Source organism: Scophthalmus maximus, chromosome 20, assembly GCF_022379125.1.
Source record: "Scophthalmus maximus strain ysfricsl-2021 chromosome 20, ASM2237912v1, whole genome shotgun sequence".
NCBI classification, from domain to species: Eukaryota; Metazoa; Chordata; class Actinopteri; order Pleuronectiformes; family Scophthalmidae; genus Scophthalmus; species Scophthalmus maximus.
In genome coordinates, this window is record NC_061534.1 from 7953623 (window position 1) to 7974910 (window position 21288).

A 21288-nucleotide genomic window follows, 5' to 3' on the forward strand; every position below is an offset into this window, starting at 1 on the left:
TTAACTCCCTCATGATGAATTGTTTCAGATTCGGAGTGAATGAATGACTTTTAGCTGGTTTGCTCCTTTAATCATGGGGTTTGTATAGGGGGAAAAGCCCTTCGCATATAACAAAATACAATCAAAAGTATCCCCTATTGTAAATAAAAGGGACAATACAAAACCCTTTAAACCCCTCAGACTGTACAGAATACCCGTAGTAAAATATCTCAAGAAATTCTGATTCATTCATTAACCCATGAACTTTCCCCATACAATCTAAATGAATATTCAAAGCAGAACCAGACACGTTTTTGGCTTAAACCTCTCACTATGCAATAAAACTGATTGCACAGTGTATTGGTGAGAGATAAGCGACACCATCTGCACTTTGGTTATTGGTTCCCTATAAGCTTTGCCGTCACCATGTTATTCTCTCGGCCACCGGGAAGTAGTTTTCGCCGAACAATTATGACAAAGATGGCACAAAGGAACTATCCGTCACCCATTGTAACCAAAACAAGGAAGAGAATAGCGTTCTCTCGGTATCTATCCCCAGCATTGTAAATAGCATTGACAAGAAAAACAACTAAGGAGACAGAAGAATCCCGTTGATGCAGGAATAAAAGCTGGTGAAGAAGGAGAGCTCCTGGACTTGAGAGGCACTTTATCATCTTTCTACTAGATCAGTAAGTAACACAACCAGCTACTTGTTAACACTACCAGACGTCTAACTCAGGGTTATTTTTGTTCAAATTGGAATATGTACGGTCACACTGCTGGCGTTGAGTTAGCCGTGATGCTAACACTGCAGCTATAATGACACTTCACTTCTAATGACTCTGCTGTTTGACAGACAACAAGTCCAGGCCACACAAAGTTACTTTTATCATTATTTTATCTTTATTCACCTAGGTTGGGGGGATAGACCTCCCCTGGCATTCCCATGTAAAGAGATGTCAATGACAAACACGTCCAACCAAACAAGAGGGGGTGAATAGGATTCCAGTCCATACATAAAATACATGTATTTACTATTCGTTGAACCACCAGCATCCATAAGTCCCACACAGCATCCATCTGTGCTATTAAATATATAGAGATAACATCTGTGGAGGGATTTATTTACGGTATGCGTGTGAGAGGGGACACTGGCAGAAAGGGGTAGAGCTTATAGACGAGAAGAGTGGTGTTGGGGGGCCAACGTCGAGTCACACCTGCAGAGCCCCCCCTTGTCTACATGATGCCGCAGGAGGACAAGGGGTTGGCGATCTGGCAGGTGCAGGCTGACTGGCAGTATTGGCGCACAGTCTGGTAGCAGCTGCGGTCGGCGTCCCCGCCCCACTGCACGGGCCCGTTGGGGTCAGAGGGCAAGCGGCTCAGGATGCTGGTGTTGATGGCCAGAGCAGCCAGGCCATAGTCAGTGAACAGCACCGTCTCGCGCCGGCACGTGGGGCAGGAGATGAACTTGTACTTGGGACACGACTCGTAGAGGATCTGCAGGCACTCCTCACACACCGAGTGCAGGCAGGAAAGGATCCGCGGACGCTTGCCGGCGAAGTTGTAGGTGTGACCGCAGGTGGGGCAGTCCAGGGGCTCGCAGGGCATGACGGGCCCCGAGGAGGTGGAGGAAGAGGAGGTGGAGGACGAGGTGGAGGACGAGCGCAGCACGTACTGGTTGACTATGACATCATCCATCTTGTACTGGAACTGGTGGTAGCAGATTTCGTTGGCACTGGTTTTGCGCTGCGCAAGGAAGCTCTGCTCCCTGCGCGTCACGGGCACCGAGGGCGACACCATCGATCGGGGAGACCCTGTTATTTCCAGGGTCAGGTCGCTGCAGGCCTGGTTGACAATTATTTCGCCCTCACCTCCGCCGTCCCATGCCACTCTGGGAGGCGGGGCATAGCGTGGCTGGGTGACGGGTACGGGGCACTCTCTGGGGAACTTCTCCGACTGGATGATCTTGACGGTGTCCATGGGGATGGTGACGGTCTGTCGCCTGATGCAGGACATTCGCACGTTTTTCCTGGAGGTGGAAGAGAGAGGAGACTGTGGCTCTTATCGCCGCTGGACGCTCCTGCCTGGCTCTGCGCAAGGGTAAAGGGACTGGGCTCCGTCTCTGAAGTCAGCCATTTGAGGGGACATGGGGACGGATGGTTGCCTCCATGTTTCCCTCAGGGATCCCCCTTGGTGTGCTCTACTGTCAGCCTGAGTCTTTATGAGGGGAAGTCAGATGGAGGAGCTGAGCCAGAGCACCTTGATCTGCAGCTCTAATTCTGTCACAGCCGATATGCAGATGATTTAACAGTCCACCTTACAGAATCGAACCGGTGTCGACAACTGAAAGATAGTTTTTGTTGTTTTTAAATCACTGGTGTTCCTGTGCTGTCTCTGATGTCTAGTTACAGAAACATATATTCACACGCAAAGACAGTTACTACTTTAGCACAATGTTCTCACTCAGTGAACATCAATAAATACTTCTATATGCACACGGATGCTCACATATATACATACAGTACAGGTTGGTGGGTTTCCTGCATTCACAGCGTGGGGGAGGGAGGGATTGAGCACACGCAGTTCAGAAAAGGTCCAAGAGGTATTGTCTTGAACTACTGAATACCCTGTGCCCTGCCAAGGGAACCTCTTGCCTTCTCAATCTTGGCTTTAAAAGTGTCTCTCAATTAAACGGCCGCTTAACTCCCTGTGTCTGGCTGCGGTCGAGCCTCACGTGTTACTCGAAATGTTTTAGGACGAAAGAAAGAATAACCCCTTGGTCCAATTTGGTCGGGTGACCCTGTGTGACCCCTCTCAGTGGCTTGTTGATAAGAAGGAGGAAGGAGGAGTAGGTCTTTTTGGGAGGTTTCCTATAATGCTGCAGAAAGCTGTTAGAAGGAATTCTTCAGGCTCCAAAAACTCCTGAATTCCTCAAAGGTGGGAGTGAAGTTTTTGGTTGTTTTCCCTTTTCGTACTGATTTTCAAACAGTCCTCCCAGTCGAGCAGCAGAAGTGGTGACAGTCTGAACGATGCCTCTGTGCTTGTCTCCCTTTTTTTTCAGTGAGTCAGACTCTTAAACTGATTACTTTGGTCCATCAACCTGGGAAAACAGGAAAAAAGAAGAACAGATTTATATGAAATTAACTATAATACTTTAATACATGAACTGCTAAGATGAATGCGATGTTTTTCAGTTTTAGTGAAATTAAATGCCATTTGATAGGGAATACGAATGTGAAGGGCTTGGTTTCACTCAAGCCTTTCGGGGTGATTATTATTTTCCGAAATGCTTGCCGTTGTATACAGTTTTCATCGTGCTTTACATAAAATAAAACCTGTCCGTGAGACGTTGGTTTTCTATGACGAGAATTGTTTCGAGAAGTTACACCTGGTCAGTTGGTCAAGGGAGGAGCCAATAGGCTTGTGAAAAAAACACATGAAACTAAGTTTGTTGTTTGTTTTTTAATCCTCCCAATTTTCCTTGGCATATTGGTCCCAAACTATTTTATAATTCTTTCCTTTATTACATATTATGTATTAAAATGTATCCTGTAGCTAGGATTTAAGGTGAATTGTGCTTTAAACTGCAGATAGTGTACCTGACAGGCAATCTGAAGCCAACGCCGGCCACACTGTCTTTCCAGAGCAGGTGATTGTGACACATGCTGCTCTTGTCGTGGTTCGTGCTTCCTGTCAACACTCAATCATCCTGCGAGTTGCGTCAGTTTGACTCTTACACGAGTGGGAGCAGGGCCCGTGTCCTATTGTGTGTGTGGGTTCATGTGAAAGAACACGCGTACGGATGACATTTTTTTCCATGACCAAAATCAATAGCTGCCAAACAACACAAGAGGAAGGATGACACATCTTTCATTCAATGCACGATTGTCAAGAGCGATGATTCATTAGAGGAAGAAGAAATAAACAAGTGAGCAGAGGAGGTGACCTACATGGTGAGGAGGAGAGAGAGAGAGAGGAGGGTGAGCACAGCACCATTGATGGTTTCTATTTATGGTTTGATTATCTGTGCACCTCTCAGTGGTTTCCTGCCCCCAACCTCTGCTGAAGATTCACACTGAATGAGGGAGATATAGACCCCAAGTGGCGCCGCCCATTACTTTCACGTGATGCACTGGGCCACGCGGGATGCACAGGCAAACGCTTGCTTCTCCGCTTTATTGCTTCTGCATGAATCTGTTGACATTTCTCTACGCAGGGTCTACACTCAGACATACAACGAGTCTTCTGCCAGACCCTGTCGCAAATTCACAGAATGTGTCTCTGCAGTCCTGCAGTGCTGCAACACTTCTCCCAAAATAGCTTCTGTTTTCCCTCTGATCCCTCTGCACACACAATTTCATACGCATTTGTTAAGGAATGGTGTCAGCCACAAAAAAATTAGGAATAATGCACACAATTTCCGTCCAAATACCTTGATTAAATGTATGTTTTTTGGTGCCTTTCATGGTGCTTTCAGAAGATGTTCGTGCAAGCCATTTTTTGAGAAAACCACCATCATTAAAGTTTTAGGTCCAAGCAGGATGAGAAACCGGAAAATATCATTAAAAAGCATTTAACAGTTAACAAAAGCTCAGGCTGTAAGATCCAGAAAAGACAACATTTCCCCTACATCATTATCTAGTAACCACATTATAATCCTAGACAATATCTAGTTTTGTAACACCTTACAAATGCTGAGTGTTACGGCTGGAACCAATATCTTGAAATCTTATATTTATGTTTATGAAAATTACAAAAGTTGCAAAATCTGCCGATTTACATTTAACTGTGTTCTACTGTTTTGTTTTATATGACACCAAACGCTTCACAAATGTACAACAAAACCTTAAGTAAGCCATTTTTTAAAAAGTATTTTTAAAGTACAAATTCCTTGAAAATATGAATTTAGATATTTTGACACAATATGATTATAAAGTAATTATTATGGTTGGAAATTTGTGGCAAAGTGTATCTCAATCTGTCATGCACTGCATAGTGGTATTGAATGCCTGATCTGGTTCTTAATCTTATTCACCAATTCTGTTATCAGATATATAATAATAGATTTTAATAATATTTTTGCTACTTTTCGACTGTGTTTCATTAAGGAAAAGTTTTGGACATACTTATAAGATATTCGGGATTATTTCAACTGTAGCAAAAATATATGTTCGGTAGAAAATCATGTTTGTATTCATCAATGTAATGCATCAAAAATATATCACGTAGTACCTAAACTTATAATAATAATATCAACATACAACTAATTTCAAATGATACCCTACATAATACTATAGTAGACTGTATTATATTAATGAATTAGTGAATTTTGGATTGAATTCAAACTATAGCCATTTAACCAAAGCTAGATTGAAATATCTGCCTGGATCAAACATCTGCTGATATTTTCTCATTGTGGATATCTTGGTATCAGTGTAAATGGGTCAATTGATATCAGGAAATCATAGCACATTAATGAAAAGGATATGTTGAAGTAATTTAAAACCAAGTTTCCCATAACACCAACTGCAGAGTATGAAAATAATTTAAAGGGTCTAAAATAACCTAAAAAAGTCACAATCAGATTTTTCAAACTCTCAAATCTTGATATAGGTATTGCTCTAAAACTCCAGTATCAGGAAGGTTTGTGTTTGAGCTTTAAGGAATTTCAAACAATCAGCTCCCCTTGTCCCAGATATTTTATGTCCAGACGTCATTTTTTATGGGTTCCAGCAGCTTGTGAAAATACTTATGTCTGATAGAGGCTAAGGGTCAGGTCGATAAAGCAACCAGAGGAGCCTTGCAGCCTGGGGGAGATGAAGCAGCTAAAATTACCCTCTAATTTGGTGACAGTGCTGTGAAAAGGGCTGATAACTGATGCAGACGGCCTGCTGATGGGCTCACTTTGGCGCAGCCTCCTCCTAATCGACGGAGCCCTCTCCGGTTAAGTAAGGAGCTCATCTCGGGCTCGGCCACCATATTACCACAGTGTAAACTGCATCTCTCCCACAGTCTTGACATTGTGTGTGTGTGTGTGTGTGTGTACACATATCTCTGGTTCCTCTCCCTGCAGAGGAATTATCACACTAATGAAATCATGGCAGGCATTTGACCTCGTCATCACGGGCAAGAGAAGGAAGAGGAGAGCTGACCACAGAGAGGTCAGGGGAGTCTGTCTCAGCAGCAAATTCCTCATACCATTAAACTCTCTCTCTCTCTCTCCCCCCCTCTCTCTCTCTCTCTCACACACACACAGACACACACACACACACACACATACACCCTACCTAGAACATTCTCACCCTCAGACATCCTCCCCTCACGTACACGGCACCACCCTTTTACATTCCAGTGGACACAAACAAACAGATAACAAGCAGATAGGAGCCACTAAAAGGAATATTCTTAAATGTGTACACTATCAGTCAGTCTGAATTTACTTCTGACTGACTTCTGACACACACACACACACACACACACACACACACATACACCTGACCTGTAAGAGAGAGAAAAACCCAGATATGGCTCCACATGCCTAGAACATCTCTATCCTCCTTTAACTCTCCCACCGTCTCTCTCTCTCTCTCTCTCCCACACACACACACACACACACACACACACACACACACACACAGATACCTGGCCCTCACGATCACACTGGATAGATTCCACCTGTTCAGATCGGAGAGCAGGAGAAGGGCACCATGTTCTGAATGAGTCATACAGACCCTGCACATCTCTCTCTCTCTCTCTCTCTCTCCCCTTCTCTTTCTCTCTCTCTCTCTCTCTCTCTCTCTCTCCCCTTCTCTTTCTCTCTTTTCTCTCAATGAAAATCAGTCTGTCCATCAGAACAGAGGGTCCAGGTCTTTGTGCCCTTACTGTTCACCAAACCCCCCACAGTATGTAAGGTATGCCAACAATGTCGAGATGTGTATCCACATTCGTGCCTCGGCTGGTAAAAAGCGACGCCACATGTCTCCCCGGACCTGTGTGAGATTTGATGGTGCATTTTGATTATGTAACATATTATGACCTCAGCATAATCTGGGGACAAATCCCCAGATTTGCTGCAGGTTTGGCTGGCTGCATCTCCTCTCAGGCAACCGTGACGTATTCAAGGATTTGGTGAAGTATGTGTGAATGATTTAAATACAGGATGATGTCCTTCTGTCGCATGTGTACTATTTGAAAAGTATAGTAAGCGGGATGCTGTGTAAATGCAGATGAGAGATACATCTGGGTGTCTTGTTTGTTTTTGTATCTTTCTCCTGTTTTTATCTTTATATGCTGCACTCTCTCTCTCTCAAAATGCCAAGGTTTTGCATAACATCCTTTTCTAGACAACAGAATGAATTCCATGCACACATACCATGCAGTAGGTCGGTGTCAGGATGTTGTACATAAAAGATTTAAATACATCTTGATATTGTTTTCCAGATCCACATATGATGTTTGGCTCAAAGGAAAGATTTACATGGGCTACTGCAATCCAACGTTTGTATTTTTTTTTGCAATGGGCAAAAAGTGCCTGTTGAGTGTGTTGAGAGGTTTTAAATAACAGCCTGCTTTCATTCATGGCAGACATCGGCCATTTTGCCTTACAATTCATCACAATTCAAGTGCTCTTTGTTCCCGTCTATGTAGCTCCCACAGCAACATGGCAGAGCTGCACACAGGCAGAAAAAAATGAAAGCAGTAACCAGCATCGCTGCACCTGACACAGACCTCATAGAAGATTTATGAGGGAATGAGGTTCAGCAAGTGCCCAGCGCCTCAATAACCAGAGTGACTTGAGCGATTACTGCGATTGATTTTTATTTACAGCAGGTTGTCTGAGAGTTGAGGTGGACGGCGTTGTTAATGTTGTGTGAGCTCGAGAGGGACTCGTCTGCGGCATAGCGGGCGAGGTGGCTCGAAGTGTTTGGCCCGTGCGAGATGGGGCAGCTTCGGCCTGCTGCTTCGCATGTGGGAGGGCTGCGTTCAGGAGCAGCAGTTATGCAATCGCAGCATGGTGTGCCCAGCACTCGCACTGCAGCGCCAATGCATGGCCAACACAGAGACGCCTCAGAGCTGCTGACAACGACAGAACAGGCCGTTCCTGCCCTGTCCCTGTCGCCCCCCCCCCCCCCCCCCCCCCCGCCGCCTTGCCTCCTCCTGCCCCCGGCAGGAAAGTGTCCGCGCAGGGTTCTGTCAAATGTCATAAGACGTGACGCCCACATGACACCAGCTTCACCTAAACTCAAACGTCATCACTGTGTGTTTACTGACTCGGACCCTTTCTGTTGTTGTTGTTGTTGTTGTTGTTGTTGTCTGTCCAGGTAGGCGTGCAGGTGTGCACGGGCACACATGCCTCCATTCATGCATCCATCCATGTGCGTGTGTGTGTGTGTGTCTGCAAAATGGACGACCATGATGCAACAACCATCGAAAGCTCAGCGTAACAAAGCAGAAGGCAAAGACCCCCCGCTCTCTGTTGTATTCTTTCAGAGACTGATAGAAAAAGAAGAGAACGTGAGTATGAAACCGACACAGATGCGCCCCACCTCCTCACACATCTGGAACATCCAGATCGCACAGAATATGAAGATAAAAACACACACACACACACACACACACACACACACACACACACACACACACACACACACACACACACACACACAGAGAGAGTCTTCCTCATGAAACAGATGCAAAGCCTCTCCTCATCCTCTCACCTGTCTGCTCACGCACTCGTCTTGTTCCAGTCCTTTCTCCAGTCCCCCTCGCTCCCCGTCGCAGTTCTTGCCGACGTCGATGCTGTTGATGCTGTTGATGCTGCTGCTCCGTGATGGCAGAGCCGAGCCGCTCAGTCCCTTTGTTCTGGCGATGTCTCACCAGTGGGAGGATGCGCTCTCCTGTCCATTTGGCTGTAGCAGGGTGAACAGCGAGCAGCAGCGCCGGGAGGAGAAGATGGAGGGGACGTAAGATGGAGGAAGCCGTTGCAAGGTGGATGCGTCATGTCTCAGGCTGCTCCCGTCGAGCTCCACATCTGCTCCTCTCCTCTCTGGTACCTTCGTCCTTCACTCTCCCGCCCTTGCTCTTTCTCTGACGAGCTGTGGCTGATCTTCTGGTATCTCCTTCTCCATCCCTCTGTTCTCTCTCACTCTCTCTCTCTTTCTCTCTCTCTCTCTCTCTCTCTCCTCCTGAGCCTCTCAAACTATTCTGCTTATTTTGTGCAGTGCCCTGAGAATCTGTGCTGTTTCTTTCTGTATTTATTTTCTGTTTGTCTCTGTCTTCTGCTCTCCACCTCTCCTCCTTCTTTCCCTCTCCTCTCGACTCAGCTGCCGTTCAATAGTCCTCTCTCTCCTCCTCTGTCTGCCTCAGTCAGTGCGCCTCACAGTCACACATGCGCAGTGTTTTCACACATACATGCACTCTCACACACACACACACACACGCACACGCTCTCGCCTTCTGTCTCTGATGTGCTTCTGGCTCTCTCCTTATGCATGTGGCTTGTTTTTGCCTCCCCACCCCCTCCTCTCTCTCTCTCTCTCTCTCTCTCTCTTTCTCTCTCTCTCTGTATCTCACACACTCACACACACTCCCTCTCCTTCTCTCTCAACCACTCTCTCTCGCTGCAGCACACACTGCAGTGCCTCTGCAGGCAGAATCGCTGTTTCTAGTTGCCAGAGAAAATATTTCAGCCAATGAGGAACGTTAAGTATGCTACCCACCCTCCCCAGCCCCCATGTCTACGTACATATGAGTGCACACACACACACACACACACACACACACACACACACGCACACACACGGTTACATTCACCAGCCAGACACACAGGAAGCACAGGAGCAAACAGATCAAATCTTCACTGTGCAGCAAATGAAAACAAAACACAAATTTACTCGCAAATTAATTTTCTATCCGAGGATGCTGACTGGAAGCTCAGCAGAAACCCATCCATCATATTCAGCACCGACCACATGCGTCTTATTCGTTTTTTGTTGTCGTGGTTGGACATGGATTCCCGAGAGCACATGCTTTAAAGCTCACAACGCCAAAATGTTAACAATACAGGATAGAGGTGTCCCTTTTCTTTTGTTCGTCCTTGGCTTGACTGCTGAATCGGACACTGCTGAGTTTCTATAAATTCCCTCTGTGACTTGACGGCAGCCTCCTGAGCTCTCAACACAGATCTGCACGTGTAGTGTTGTTGCATAACGAGGATTTTAGCAAGTTCTGTATCCGCTCGAGCCTTCATGCTAAACAATAAATAATCCTCAGATAAAAAAGAGAGAAAAAAAATTCCTATCTTTTAAAAAATATATTTTTTGCCATTGTAAGAGGGTTACGCTTACATAACGTTGGCATCAAAACAAAGTCCCCGAATATAAATTCTGAGCACCAAAAGGCTCCAGGTTAAGCAAGGTTTAGCAGAAACCAACCTATTAAGTAACTAAACTCATCTCTAGCTCTTCTCAGAAGTGAGATTCTTGTGAAAGAGCCACAGAATTTTCTCAATAAGTCACTGATGAGACATAAGTTCCTCAAACTGTTGCACCTTTTTGATTTGCTCTAATTTATTTTGCCCTGCAGCCTTTTTTCTTTTTTAGATAAATGTATGTGCATTTCACGTTCAGAAGCATGCTGTGAAAAACCTTGATATTTCTCCACAACATTAAATATTCTCATCCATTGTTGGTATGTAATGAATTACTTATTAACGTGTTACATAAATGTTTGTAAAATATACAGCAACACTTTTCATTTAATTCTGCATTTTTTTAGTTGTATATAAACATTGACTAAATGGTTTATAACATATTATAAGGAAGGAATATGTGTTTATTAATGAGTTAGTATAATAACTTTATCAACCAGATAATGAATGAAAGTAGAACTTCTTCAAAACCATCTAAAACAATAACTTATATGAATGAATCCCCTGTAGACTTCTGGAGATTAATGGTCAGAATAAACCCTGAAACTAGGATGTTTGGCTTGTTAAACCACAATGTCAAAAAATATTTGTTCATGAAGAAACTTAATGAGAAATACTTTTTTCAGGGGTTTAAATCTTCTTGAAGGAGGAAAAAAAAAATTCAACTCACAGCACATAATAAAACTATTTTTGGACCATCAAACCTAAAATCTAAGTGTTGTTCATTCTTTTAACACACCTCTTATGGCTCCAAATCCAAACGTAAAACCTCCTGAGTAAGAGTAGGGAGTGTTAGAGAGGAGAGGAGGACTAGCAGCGGGACAATTTTTTTCTTTTTTTGCTTGTCAATTGTAAACTTTATGGCGCAAAACATAATAAAAATATGTGTGTGTGCTACCGCAAAGCTACCGCCTCAGCAGTGTGCAGTGTGTTCTCCTTTAAGAATAGTCCCACTACTGTCTTCAGAGGTGAAGTGCAGTTCAGAGACAAGGAACTGAGGTCCCGTATAATTGCTGGGACAATGAGACCTGTCACATGCACGGAGGGCGCAAATGCCCCCAGGCACACGTCTTTCAACGAGGCCTGATTTATTCTTCAGCTGCAGAGCACAAACACTCTTAATCTTACTTAAGTAAAAGTACACAAGCACATGCGTCAAAGCATTGTTAAAATACCAAAAGTACTCGCACCCCAGTTAGGAATAATTACTTTCATTTTATATTGTGAGAATATAATTGCTGATGCATTAGTGTGTAACTTCTGTTATAGCTGGTAAAGGCAGTGTTGCTGTTTACTACTTTCTATTCTCCTTAGAAGCTCAGTCCATTAAAACAGGATGTGTTGGGTTAAAGCCAAACTAAGTGAAGTAGCTTTTACAGTAAATATGTTTGAAGTTTGAAGTCAGTCCTGCACAGAGCAGCGAGCTGTGTGGTGTAATGTTGAACCTTGAGACTCTTCTGTCAATAGGACGCCGTCTCACCTTGTCGCTACATGTTTTTAAGGTTTTAAGTCGAGCTTATATAAATTCCTGATTGGGATCAGACTATTTTCAATACTGTATATCACAGAATTGCACGTTTGTACAGTTTCAGGAAATCTAACACACAAGTGGAGCAACTTTTGTGCACTTTTTCTTTTTTTATGGTTTATTACCAACTGACTGCATGTTTCTCTAGAATCTTTTCAGAATCACGACCATTATCGTAAACGTTATCATTCACTGAATGATTCACTCAGCAAAACCTTCACATAATTATTCGATTATTCGTGTGTAATCAATGTGTTCTGACTAACGAGTCAAGCAGATATATTCAGTGATGAATGGGTGAGGAATTAGGCAGGGATTAAAGAGAAAAGAGATAAGAGACAATAAATGCATCAGCAATAGATTCAAAACTGATCATGTGTGTTTGTCATTCAGCATTTATTAACTGAGCACTTAAATGATATACTGTTTACCTTGCTGAGAGCAGATTTAACCAGAAACATAAAAGCGGGAATGGCAGAGACCACCAGAGGGAAGTAAAGAGAGTCAAACTGCTTCACAATCTCTCTTCCCTGAGTTGTTTTTATTCATTAACAACTAATACAACAAACGGTAAGGTGCATGGATTTAAGAAGGGACGCCACTCATGGACTTTGAGCACACATAAAGAGAAGAGAAGGCGAATGTAGAATGAGGTAGCGGATACAGTAATCACCAGGGATTTTAAATCTCCGTGTACGTAGAAACATTATGTATTAAAGATAATTTACAAGCATTTTCATTTTTTTTCTTTTTTCATAATTTAAGGAAGCATGATGAAATAAAACACACAAAAGAATGTTATAAAAATGGGCCTGGGTTGTATCCCTTTCATGTCACTTACATGTAAACTAGAAAGTCGGTGGAACAGTAGAGAAGCATTTACGCGGATCAGACTCGACATCAGATCCAGTAACTGATTTTGCTGCTGTGGCTGAGCGGTGAACATTTCCAGTGTTGTGAATGAGTATTAGAGTTGAATTGAATCAGGAGGGCTGGTCTTTAGGATCAGACTTTGTACTCATTACTGCTAATACTAAAAGCATGTTATTATTTTATGAGGGACACCTGTGGATGTTATACATAAAATACATTTCCACTGCCGCGAGCAGCATTCAGGCGAAGAAAATTCATATTTTAGGAGGTTTTTGGCTACTGTTGCTGTCTGACTTATTTGGTAATGAATCACATTCAGGTAAAATCCTGTCACTTAAATACAAATTGCCACATTTGAGGGCAAGTGGAGTCAGTCGGTTTTCATTAAGCGAAAAAACCGTGACAGAAAACAGCCACACAAAGGAGGATGAGGCCATTGGCATTGACAATGTTCCTCCATAGAGGCTTCTCCGAGGTGTCTGTGAGCTTCTTCTGCATCTCTTCCTGCTCCTCTGGACTCAGCTTGGGGGCCTTTTCCTGCTCCAGGCCACAGAAGCACATCATTGCCTTCTTGCACAAACCATGCTCCTCCTCTGGTTCTGTGAGGAGAGAAATGGAGGCACAACAATGATGAAAATCTGCTAGTGTGTGTGTGTACTTGCGAGCATCTATCTGTGTTTATGCTGTAAGTTCGCTGATTACTGTCTTCTTCCAAAGAGTTGGTATCGTTGTTTTCAACCCAGTCCTCCCGTTCAAGATCCACCCTCTGCTCCGTACGATTCCTCAGGCTCCAGCAAAGTCGATACAACTAGACAAACAACACGGCGCATGGGTAGAAAATAAATATTTATAACGTTTGCTGTGTCCTCCAGTGAATGGCTGCAGGGAAATTAATGATTTATTCGGCCTTATCTCGCAGCAGTCACGCACATGCTTGTCGTCGATGGGTTTGGTCATGAGAGAGACTCCCAGGATGATGATACAGGAGACGACAAACAGGATGATGGAGAAGTAGAGGTAGTGGACTCCACATATGATGGTGGGACAGTCACTGGGATTGACACAGCTGCCTGTCCCATAAGCAAACTCGGCTATCATCCTGGACAGGCCGATCAGCAGTCCGATGGTGAGGCCGTAAAATGCACCCTGAGGAAAGAAAGAAGTTTAGACAAATGCACGTGTATTAAAACAGTGATTGTACGGACATGGAGCATCCAGCAGAGACAACACATGCATGACATATACAGTACAAGATGCAGATTGCTTGGACCATAAGATCTTCATAACAGACTACATTTGACCACACATAGTTTTCTGCTGTGCTAGCACCATCATTACAGGATTGGTAATAATGATGGTCAGTCCGCCATTTTGGTCCAAACAGAAACATGTCAACAACAAACATGTGGAGTGCCATTCATTTTGGTGCACACATGAATTGTTCCCAGATGATGTAGACAATTGACCTCCTGACCTTTGTCTAAACAACTATTTGATGGATTTCAATTTGTCCAATATTTTTTATTTATGGCAACCAAACTGCAAAACTAATGATATTAACAGTTTTAATTTGTAAAAAGTGCTAATTAACGAAGATTAAAATCCTATATGCGAAAATGGTCACGATTTTAAACACGACCATGTTAATGTTAATGAAACTCACAGCCTCATTGACCCGTTTGCAGAAGATGGCAAGCATGAAGACAGCTGCAACGGGTGGTGTCAGGTAGCTGGTGATGGACTGGATGTAGTCAAAGAGCTGACCACTCTGGGCAGACTGCACCACGGGGATCCATGCTATGCTCACACCAATCAGGGCCAAGATAAACACTCTACATGCGGTCAAACACACATGGAAATAGTAGCAGTTAGGATTTTTTTAACAAATAATTAGAAATACAAACCAAACACAAGCCCAAACGTGTTTTACCTGCCGGCAATCATGAGTTCCTTTTCACTAGCGGAGCGGCGTAACTTTGTGTAGATGTCCATTGTAAACAGAGTACTGGCACTGTTGAAGATGGAGGTAAGTGAGCTCATGAGCGAGGCCATCATCACAGACAGCATAAGACCTCGCAGACCTGGAATAGATTGAACAGAATAGAATAGACAACAGATTAAAATGGAGAAGAAGACAAGTTGCAGGAAAAAGGCTTCCAGTTTGCATTCTTTGCCAACCAGATATTGTTCTTCTGCTACCTACCATTGGGCATGAGATCCACCACCAGTTTGGGATAAGCGATGTTGGTGCAGCCCACACTAGCCCCACAGTATTGTTCACATAATTCTGGTTCCACACATGCTACCTCATCTAGAATACAATGAATAAGATCAGCAGGATATTCAGAACATTTAAGTCCACCGTTATCTCCGTGTTAAGAAAAGCATGAGCTGCAGTTATTCTTTCAGCCTGCGAGCTCAAAGGTGAGCTTCAACACGCTCACCAGGGTAGAGGATCCTGCTGATCATCCCAGGGAAAACCATGAGGAACATAGGCAGCAGCTTCAGGTAGCCACATAAGATGCAGCCTGCCTTCACGTGAGATAAATTCTTGGCAGAGAGACAGCGCTGGACAATCACCTGGGAAAAGAAAAGAAGAGCCAGCATTCAATCAATGGTAAATGATTATAGCACACTTCAACCTATTCTCTCCCTATTAATATTTGCAGAGTAAATACAACACTTAAGGTAAAGAAGCCAAATCGGACATTGTTGCTAAAGTATTCACTTAGGGAAGTGACCATTATGTGTTTATGTGTGCATCTCATGTCTTATCTTATCTTTTCTCAAAACTAAAAGCGGGCCAACTCTGACCACTTGAGTGCTGCCCGGCAAAAACAGGTGAGATAAAGCTGCAGAGAGGTGTGTGCAAATGGGCTGTAATCAGTCTGATGAGTTTGTGTGTGTGTGTGTGTGTGTGTGTGTGTGTGACCGGGGATTGTTGCTAGTATTTTGCAAAAGCTAGAGCTCAGTCTGAAAAGGTTTAATATGCTCACTGCTACATGGGCCCCAGCAGTGCTGCCCATTTGCTTGACTGACCTGATCGGTGCACCAGTACCAGGTGGCCTGGATGGTGAGTCCAAACACCAGGCCAGGCCACGGCAGGTCTCCTGTTATCGCGTTCCTAAAAATATGGAAGGAGTCGGCGCGCGGCTCGTAGCAGCTTGCGCTGATGTTACCCGTCATGGAAGGAACGGCCTCCATGTAGAGCTGCTGGAAGTTGTTGTAGCCTCCCACCTCATTGAAAGCTGTAGACATGCGCATAAGTTAGACTAACACAGAGTGGTTTTTACTCCTCAATAGCTTGACGTCATTTTAACAATAAAAAAAAGCAAACAAGGAAAATAATACCAAATAATACCAATAATTACCAAAGCCCATAAGGATGAATGATCCAACAACCATGATGATGGTCTGTAAGGTGTCTGTGTAGATCACAGCAGCCAATCCACCTGAGACACAATATGGGTTGTTATCAATCTACAAATGTTTCAACAAAAAACAACACTTTTATTGCCACTAATGTACATAACTGAACCTATATGAGACAGATAACGAAAAATAAAGTCAAGCTTGCAAATGATCCAATTTGTTTCACCAAACTGGGTATTCAGTGTAATGGGGTGTTATGTAAGTGCTGTTTCACTGATTGTCCTTTAAAGCTAAAGTTCATGTGTGGATGCATTGTTGCAGAACAGCAGCAGAGGAGATTGTGCTTGTGTGTATAAATGTCTTTGACTGGCCTAACCTTTAACCCCATTCATGATGCCATTCAAGTAGTAGATAAGACCTACCATCCTCTCTCTTTAGTTTATGAGTTGAATGTCAATTTACGAGTTTGGTGGAAAAGGAAGTGACTGGACCCTAAGTGAACAGACCTGTGACGGTGTACAACGCCGTAATCAGCAGCAGCATGACAACAGCAAGGTAGATATTCAACCCGAGAGCCTGGTTGATAAAAATTGCGCCAGAGAACATGTCCGCCTGAGTGGAGGGAGGAGCAGAAAACACATCCATTCAATCGATAATGTCAAATACTGGAACAAGGATGAAATATAAATATGGCATGTGAGAGATGTTGCAGGCTCAGCAGGGCATGACTGAGGGGCTGAGATGTGGCGTCACAGTGACTTACTGAGATCTTAGTGAAAACATACAGGAAAAGGGACAGCACAGAGAGATAGATGCGAATACGCTGTCCTCCAAACCTCTTCTTCAGGTACTCAGGCATGGTGATCACCTAAACACACCCACACATCATGAGATTGTTTCTGTATTCACTGCTCAAACAGTAATTGAAAATACAGGCTCACAATAGTTATGAATGCATATTTAGGAGGGCGAAATACACTTGTTGGAGCATGAAGAGAGTGTGTTCTTTTATGTCTAAACATGTGACCTGTGTGATCAGTTTACCCCAGCTTTGATGTAGATGGGCACAAAGAGCCATCCCAGAATGACGACCACAATAAGAGCCTGAAAGACACACGCACACACACACACACACACACACACACACACACACACACACAAACACAACACAAACAGTAAGCAGTCAATGACACAGCAGATTTATCAGCTCACCTGACAGAGTTGACGGACATTATCTGTGGTGGAGTGATAATGGTTTCACTGGCACATCAGACGCAATTACTCACATTCCATTCAAATCCACCGATGGCTATTCCGGCAGCTGCGGCAGTCCCAGCAATTCCTACAAAGTGGCCACTGCCAATGTTGCTGGCAAACAGCGATGCTCCAATCTGTGAGTGACAAAGTTAAATTTGTTATGTACAGGATACAATTTGTTAAGTACAGGAATAATAGGAAAAAAAAAACTTTTTGTGGGGGGTGCATTTTAAACAACAAAGGCATCAGGTGAATAAAAAACATTAGTTAAGTAGTCGCCTGCCCTTACGTGTGTTTGGTTGTAGTTTAAAAAGTGAAAGTGGAGGAGAGAGGAGAATGCATCATTGTGAAGAGTTTGACACCCTTAAGCCACCCCTGCATGTATGTGTACAGTAGAACTCTGTGCCATATCAAAATTTATTTGTGCCTTCAGTTTAATGTTGTTGGTTTCAATAAGTTCAGTTGGACACAGCAGTATTAGCATTTAGTCCACTGGCTGCATGCAGAACACAACAGACAGTGATGATTGATCAGTGGCTGCTACTGCAGTGGAGCTCAAATTTGTCCTCTGAACGTCATTCTATTAATGTCTGGATCCACATCGATGGCACTGAGTGCATTAATAATGATAGAGATCTTAGGCTAATGTGTATTTCAGTCCTGGAATATCAATGAGTTGCTCATTAAGCTACTAGGTTAAGTCATTTTAAGCTATATAGACTTTGTTAGTCCTTACAATGTTTAATAATTACTGTTGGTTTTGTCTAATAAAAACAAAATGTAAATGGTGAAGACGCCCTTCTTGTTGATGTGCTTATATACTCCCATGCTGTTTGTTGCAGTACGTAAGCATTGAATATATAAGTAGCCCACCAGATGATTTACACGCCTGGTAACAGAATACCTGATTTTACACAAATGTTCTTTTTTTACAAACTAATTACCACAGTGAGCATGTGTCTCTGCGGCCATTACTGCTGTGTGATTACTGTAAAATGCAACTGTAAGAGATCAATCTCGACAGTCATGCATGTGATTCTCCATCGAAGCAGTGAGACACCCACCGGCCACCACACCATGCTCCTCCCTGCGAGGAAGAAGCCACCGACAGTGGCTCGATTGGTGCGAACCATAGCCTGCAACAGGAGACGTTGACATTTAGGAGGATTGACTTCAACACTCAGCTGCAATATTTGTTAGTAATTAAATGTCCTTTTATCTTACAGCTGCTGAAACTGTGATAAGATCAGAATTATTACATATTACAGTACATTAACACTAATAAATTAATCAGATTTAATTAATTACGCGCATTCCGTGTAAGTTCTCTAATCTGCTACATAACAAATGTGAACAGGGTTGTTGAGTAAGATAATACAATTGCACAATATCAGTGCACTCTGATAGGTCTCCAAGGTTCTGCTGTAAAGGTTTTAAAACAATACCTCTGTTGCTAAAAGTGAGATGCATCTTATACCAGAAGATAAATATGAATTATTTTGACTTGATTATCCATTGTGGCCCAAAACAGACAGAGTGTCTTTTGATTTCACTGGCTGAAATAAAGTGAGCTACAACTCTCACAACCATTAAACCGACGAGGAGTTAACTATTCACAGGCGAGAAGCGTTTGAAGAAATACTGGACAACTCACCCATACTCCGACAGCCAGGACCACCAAAAAGTAAATCACAATTACAGAGATGTCTGCTGGATTGTTCAGGGCCACGGTGGCATTGTTGCTTCTTGCATTGCTCCTTATGACGGAGAATCCAAAGTAATCTTGGGACATTTCTGCCGAGACGTTGACCAGAGAACAGGAGAGTTTCTGGAGTCGCACTTCTTTGACTGAAGCACCTGCTCAGACAGACTTATGTACCTGGGTCCTGCCTGCTGATGTGGGAGTGGATGAGTGTGGGAAAGAAGTGTGGGGAGGGGGGGTGTTTATCTAATAAATTACCAGATATTGTGTTCGTTTGGAACTGTATCTGGGTGCAGAAATAAACCTTGCTGACACATGACTGTGGATTTGAAAATTAAACATGTAAAAATGTGTAACCTTTTAGCGAGGAAACCATCATTAAACATTAACCCCCACCAGGAAATAACTCATGTTCCTTTAAAACAAAGACCCTACAGATAAACTCTATCAGCACTGCAGCGCTTTAAGTTCAATGAAATTTAATTCAATTTAGTTCAATTAAATTCAATTCAAACTCATTTGACTGATATGACAAAAGGGTAAAAAAAAAATCACAATTACAGGAGTCTCCTTTAAATTATAAGGTCACACAACTAATAATTTTTGTTTTTAAAACACAACTAATTTTGTTTACTCATAAAAGAAGTAAGACCATTTTACCATGTGTTCACCCATAAAAGCCATTTACTACCACCTCACACTGACCTCTGACAGGAAGCAAAACAGGAAAAAGCCAATAACTGTTGTCAGGGATTGAAAAATGTATAGTTTTGGCCATTTATGTTTGTCGAACGAGAAATCAAGCATCAGGCTAATCTGCATTGAAGGGGTGAACTGCAAAGTAAGATCATTAATCACTTATAAAATATTTTCAAATCAAAGTGAGTCCTTCACCTTTGATCCACCAACACGGAAATATTTTCACATTTACTGTAAGTCAATGACAAATAAAAAGCCCTTAGCCCTGACATGATCCCGCCCACAATGAACATTAAACATCTTAATACACTTGAGTGTTTGTGTGTTAATTATTAGTCGAAAGGCTGAAGTTTGTGGGAAGGGCCAAGACAGACTGAAAGATGACAGCCTTCAGTTCCATTTTTTTGTTTTCGCTATATATATATATATCCACACATACAAATATATATACACACAGACACACACACACACACACACACACACACACACTCATATACTGTATATATATATATATATATATACACACACAATTTATTTACTTGCCAATATATGATTTGTCTTCGGATCAACAGTACTGAGGAAGTTTCCTCCGAGTATTAGTAAAAATATATATCTCATTATAGTTGGTTTGTCTACCATGGAAAGCATATTGAAAATATTTGACCAACAAAATAAATGTAACAGGGTTTCTTCTGTAGCTTTGCATTTGTCACAAAGTTTAGACTCCAAGGGCTAAAATTTGTTTCATTTGACTTTTGAATAATAGAAACTATAACTTTAAATTACCAATTTCTGTTGCTACAATTGTCAAAACATGTTATACCCTTTCCTCACAAGGACGAGCATTAAGAAAGTACTATCAGCAGCCTCTAGGTGTCTCTACAGGACAGTAAACTAATACAGGAGCCAGGTGATTATGAGCTCACAAATAAAATGTAGATATTTAAGGGTGTATGTATATATATATATATATATATATATATATATATATATATATATATATATATATATATATATATATATATATATATATATATATATTCTGCTACTTGCTTGCTCACTATTGTTGTTCTTTGTATATGTGCTATTTGAAAATCCAAAAACTAATTGTGGAAAGAACCAAACCAGAAATCAAAACAGAAACAAAACAACACTTTTTATGAGAGTGATAATCAATTTTTTAGTTTTTTAAAGGTTGTATAGCTGTTAATATAACGATAGACAGAACAAACGTTCAGTGATTGGAGCCACGTGAGACAATTCCTTAAACAACATGCATGATTACAGATCGGGCCCCTTTTAGGATGAAAAACCCATACCTGCTTATTATACACAAGCAAGGCAAAAATGGCCTCCGTAATTATGATGCATTGTAATTAAGAGACTAATTAACTATTTTCATCAAATGGCCTTGGAATACCATGAACCAAAAAAAGTCTTTCATCAAAT

General features: G+C 42.5%; 2 protein-coding genes across 2 annotated transcripts; both read right to left on the minus strand.

The window, feature by feature from the left end:
• Positions 1–859: 859 nt before the first annotated feature.
• On the minus strand, positions 860–9502 carry rnf208 (ring finger protein 208). The gene is made up of 2 exons (XM_035608105.2): positions 8697–9502; positions 860–3079 (listed from the first exon to the last, which is right to left on the minus strand). Exon 2 carries the CDS (start codon positions 1993–1995, stop codon positions 1216–1218), a length of 780 nt encoding a protein of 259 aa, XP_035463998.1. The 5' UTR covers positions 1996–3079; positions 8697–9502; the 3' UTR covers positions 860–1215.
• Positions 9503–12313: 2811 nt separating this feature from the next.
• On the minus strand, positions 12314–19310 carry slc5a1 (solute carrier family 5 member 1). Its single transcript, XM_035608100.2, has 15 exons — positions 19093–19310; positions 18503–18574; positions 17468–17572; positions 17226–17285; positions 16945–17049; positions 16688–16793; positions 16181–16261; positions 15849–16057; positions 15254–15389; positions 15013–15120; positions 14740–14890; positions 14473–14641; positions 13740–13955; positions 13512–13617; positions 12314–13408 (listed from the first exon to the last, which is right to left on the minus strand). The coding sequence occupies exons 1-15, from the start codon at positions 19228–19230 to the stop codon at positions 13194–13196; spliced, it is 1977 nt and encodes a 658-aa protein (XP_035463993.1). The 5' UTR covers positions 19231–19310; the 3' UTR covers positions 12314–13193.
• Positions 19311–21288: the final 1978 nt, after the last annotated feature.

What these genes read in the sequence shown, in the direction of transcription:
- slc5a1 (XM_035608100.2), bottom strand. Translation starts at nt 19,230, where the DNA reads ATGTCCCAAGATTACTTTGGATTCTCCGTCATAAGGAGCAATGCAAGA. An exon ending in CCATCTACATCAAAGCTGGG is followed by an intron (nt 17,050 to 17,225) that starts GTAAACTGATCA and finishes GGGTGTGTTTAG; the next exon opens with GTGATCACCATGCCTGAGTA. An exon ending in GCAAACGGGTCAATGAGGCT is followed by an intron (nt 13,956 to 14,472) that starts GTGAGTTTCATT and finishes TTCTTTCCTCAG; the next exon opens with GGTGCATTTTACGGCCTCAC.
- rnf208 (XM_035608105.2), bottom strand. Translation starts at nt 1,995, where the DNA reads ATGTCCTGCATCAGGCGACAGACCGTCACCATCCCCATGGACACCGTC.